Source organism: Cotesia glomerata, linkage group LG2, assembly GCF_020080835.1.
Source record: "Cotesia glomerata isolate CgM1 linkage group LG2, MPM_Cglom_v2.3, whole genome shotgun sequence".
NCBI lineage: Eukaryota > Metazoa > Arthropoda > Insecta > Hymenoptera > Braconidae > Cotesia > Cotesia glomerata.
Genome location: NC_058159.1, coordinates 6,606,011 through 6,609,916, shown reverse-complemented (window position 1 = coordinate 6,609,916; position 3,906 = coordinate 6,606,011). Strand labels below are relative to the sequence as shown.

At 29.6% G+C, this 3,906-nt stretch overlaps 1 protein-coding gene across 1 annotated transcript; it reads right to left on the bottom strand.

The window, feature by feature from the left end:
• Window positions 1-426: 426 nt before the first annotated feature.
• On the bottom strand, window positions 427-3,906 carry LOC123260196 (nuclear transcription factor Y subunit gamma-like). Its single transcript, XM_044721197.1, has 6 exons — window positions 3,829-3,906; window positions 3,536-3,729; window positions 3,175-3,307; window positions 2,644-3,108; window positions 2,048-2,173; window positions 427-612 (listed from the first exon to the last, which is right to left on the bottom strand). The coding sequence occupies exons 2-6, from the start codon at window positions 3,556-3,558 to the stop codon at window positions 439-441; spliced, it is 921 nt and encodes a 306-aa protein (XP_044577132.1). The 5' UTR covers window positions 3,559-3,729; window positions 3,829-3,906; the 3' UTR covers window positions 427-438.

Sequence of the window (3,906 nt, the reverse complement as noted above, 5' to 3'; positions counted from 1 at the left end):
ACCAGCAGACGCGACCGCAGCATCGTGAAACATAATACACGTTGCATTGCACCAGTACACCAGTTTCAGGGCCTTGTTCAATCAAGCATATGAAGCAGCTTCGAGGATAGCGAAGAGCGAGCGACGAATCAGATTACATCTTGAGCCCGGTGCTTATCTTTATTCTTCACGTCATCTCACATCAATTCACTTGATTTCGCATGAATGATGTCCGTGTATGTGAAAGTCTTCATGTATGTTCATTATTGAATACTTCGGGCACTATTCCAAGAACTTGGGGACAAGCTACTCGTCGGTTAATTTAAAAAATTTTTTATTTTCTTACCGTACAATCTTATACTTATGTCTTAATCCTTACTTTTATTATTTACTTTTTATTATACTTTTATTTTATTTTATTTATAGTTAAGATATTGTTGGGTTGTGTTTTAGGTGCGGTTATTCATTATCAGTGCCGTTGGTTTGCAGGTATACCGGTGCTTGACCACTTCCGGCTACTTGAATTATTTGAGGCTGAGCTGCTATGGGTGCTGCTTGGATTATTATCGGCTGATTACTGCCACCTTGCACTTGCATTCTTATCATTTGAAGTTGCTGAGGTGTCAGTTGAATCTAATAAATAAATAAATAATTTATTTTTTAATAATTCATATTTATAAAAAAAATTATTAACCCATAGTGGTCACACTTCTTAAAAATGACGTAGTGGTCATACTGGGTCTAGTTGACCCCATGCACGGAAAAAATTGTTGCTACTTGCGTTCTTTTCCGTTGAATAACTCAATCGTTTTTTAATTTTTTTTAATTGTTTAATTATAAAAAAAAAATGCAAGAAAGTCAAATATCGAAAAATGTGACTTTTTTTTACTAAAAACTTCATTTTTTGAGATAAATGAAAATGACCTCCGGGGTTCTACTCCGGATATCGCATACTTTAAAAAAAAAAAGTGGTGTCATGTCAAGCTTTTCAAAAATTATATTTATCTGTGCAATTGAAATCGTAAATTGCGGATAGTCTTCCTGAATTTCAAAACGCCTCTTTTTCATTTTTTCTCGCTAATGACAATTAAAATTATTATTTTACTAGCTGTTACTCGCCCGCTCCGCTGGGCGCTTTATAGAATTGCATTTTTAGATCTAGACTTGAAATTTAATTAGAGTATTGTTTTGACTTGCACAGATTCCCAATTCTATCGAATTGGCATACACCTTTGATCCATGTAATTATTCTAGCTAATATTCATTGTAACTTTCAATCCGCAATCATTATAACATTCCCGAGTCTTTCTTACAAAAATCAATAATAGTTGATATGAGCATTGAAAGTTTCAGTTAAAGAAATTGCGCGTCTTATAAGTGAAGAGATCTGCCTACTTAGTATATAAACTTAAACCAATAGAATTAAAAAATTTATTTTAAACAAATGACAATTGAATAGAATAAATTTAGTTACAATAAAAATTCATTATTTTTAAGTTAAAAAAATATAGGTTCCGGATAAGTAATCACCAACATATCATATACTAAAACCTTTTCCGAAACACGCTGCATTTTATGGTTTAAGTATTATTCCGATCGGTTGTGTAGTTTTCGCAGTATAACCGGACAAAAAAAAACCGGCTCTCCATTTATTAGTATAGATTTGTTTAATTAATTATAATTTCTGTTCAAAGTGTTCATTAATTTACTAATTAACTACTGTATAAGGTAACTCTAAAATCTTGCTTTATTGTTATTATGTTATTAAACTAAAAGTACTATTGTAATTATATTTTAATACTATATACTTATATATATACATAAAAATGCATTGCTTGTTGATGGCCTTGAGGGAGCTTCGGCTCTGAGGTCAAATAAATAAATATTTAACTAACTAACTAACTAAATTTCCATGAATTTCAAAAAATCTTCAAACAATAATAGATGGTACCACAGATATCATTTTGAATGATATCGAAGCAAGAGCAACTTAACAATTGCCTGGGGTCATCTAAACCCCTAATGACCACTACGGGTTAAAATAAAATTTAATTTTTTTTTAACTTACAGGTATTTGTTGAATGTCACCATTAGGAGTAACAATTTGTTGTACTATTTGAATTCCTCCGCTTTGTGAGGATGGTGATTGCGCTTGTTGAAGCTGTATCACTTGTTGATTCGATTGTTGAGGAGCCTATAATTATTATTTACAATTAAGTATTTTAATACTAAATTTTTAAATATTTAATTAATAATATTAATCTAAATAAAAAATATTTAATTCTACACGAAAAGAACAATATGACACTGGATATCATTCCAGAGTATACTGAGTAAAAAAAATTTCAGACAGTAACTAGTATAATGCTGATTACAATGATTATAATCCAGATTATAATGAGTATAATCCAGATATCACGCAGTATAATCTGGACTTTTTTAGCTACTATCTATAATTTTTTGCACCACAGATATCACTGAGTATAAACTGAGATGATATCCAGTGTCATCTTGTTCTTTCCGTGTAAATAAAAAAATATTTAATTCTAAATAAAAAATATTTTTTTTTAGTGAAAAAAAAATTAAATTTTTGACAAATATTTAAGATTGATAAGATATTATTTATAAATCTAAAAAAAAAATATTTGTTTTTTTTATATTTACTTGTTCAACAGAATTACTAATGGGCATATTAATAGTTTGTATTTGCCCAGCAGGCGGTTGTACGATTTGTATCGACTGCGCTCCATTATTTTGCACGGTCTGATTATTAGACTGCTGTTGAGCCAATTGAAAATAATAATGAACTTGATCAGAACTCATCGAAGTTCGTACGACATTATCCGACTGTGCTTTGCTCTGTTTCAACTCATCTCTCGGTACAATGTCGATCAGAAAGTCAAACTGATCGTACTTAGTGATGGCCATCGCAATGTCATTCCTCTGCAATGTACGTCTTTTATTGTCCTCCGTGTGGATCCACGCTCTCAAGGTTAATTCATGGATAAATATTTCAGCAGCTTTTGAAAATAACATTGGAGCTTCAGCACTTATCATTTTCACGTCACCGTCTAGCTTCATTATTTTTTTTATCCTCGCTAACGGCAATGATTGTGTCTTCAGGTCATTCTGTAATTATTTTAATACATAAATAATTATTTTTTTCATTTAAAAAATAAGAAAAAAAAATCTTACACTAGTAATTTTTTTTATTTCTTCAGCAACTTTTGGCCAAAATGTCGTTAATGCCTGCTGTGCTTCTGAACTTCCTGGAGATGATATTTGTAAGTCTCCATTAGAGTCTCCTTCTACTTCGCTGTCTTGATTTCTATTAAAAAAAAAAAAAAAATAATTAATATTTGATAAAAAAAAAAATTCCAGAATTAAAATATTTTCTTATTTTAAAACAATAATAATATTAAAGTAATTGTCAACAATTAAAAAATAAATAAAAATAAAATACTTTGTTAAATCACATATGTAACAAAACAATAATAAATAACAAACCCACTGACAATATAACCTAAAAGTAAGTAAGACAAATGTTGGAACTTACGCATTGACAAAGAATAAAGACATCTTGGTTTATTTACTCTCCAACAAAAAATATTAAAATCAAAATATTATTATGGATCATTAAAAATAAAATTGATAAATGAATAAGCTTGGGCCAAATATTTGCGCCGGAAATTTCGCCAATCGCCGTCTCTCAATCACACTCAATCAGATTACAGTATATACCTTTAAGATCTGTTTCAATCACGTGTGTAAATAAAAACTCCGGATAATTTTAATGTCCTAGTTACTGAATTTATTAAAATAAATTACTAAAAAACTAAAATAAAGTACCCAATAATGTTTATGGGTTTTTGCAGTAACAAAATCAATTATTATATCGTATTTTTATTTATTTATCATGAAAATCAG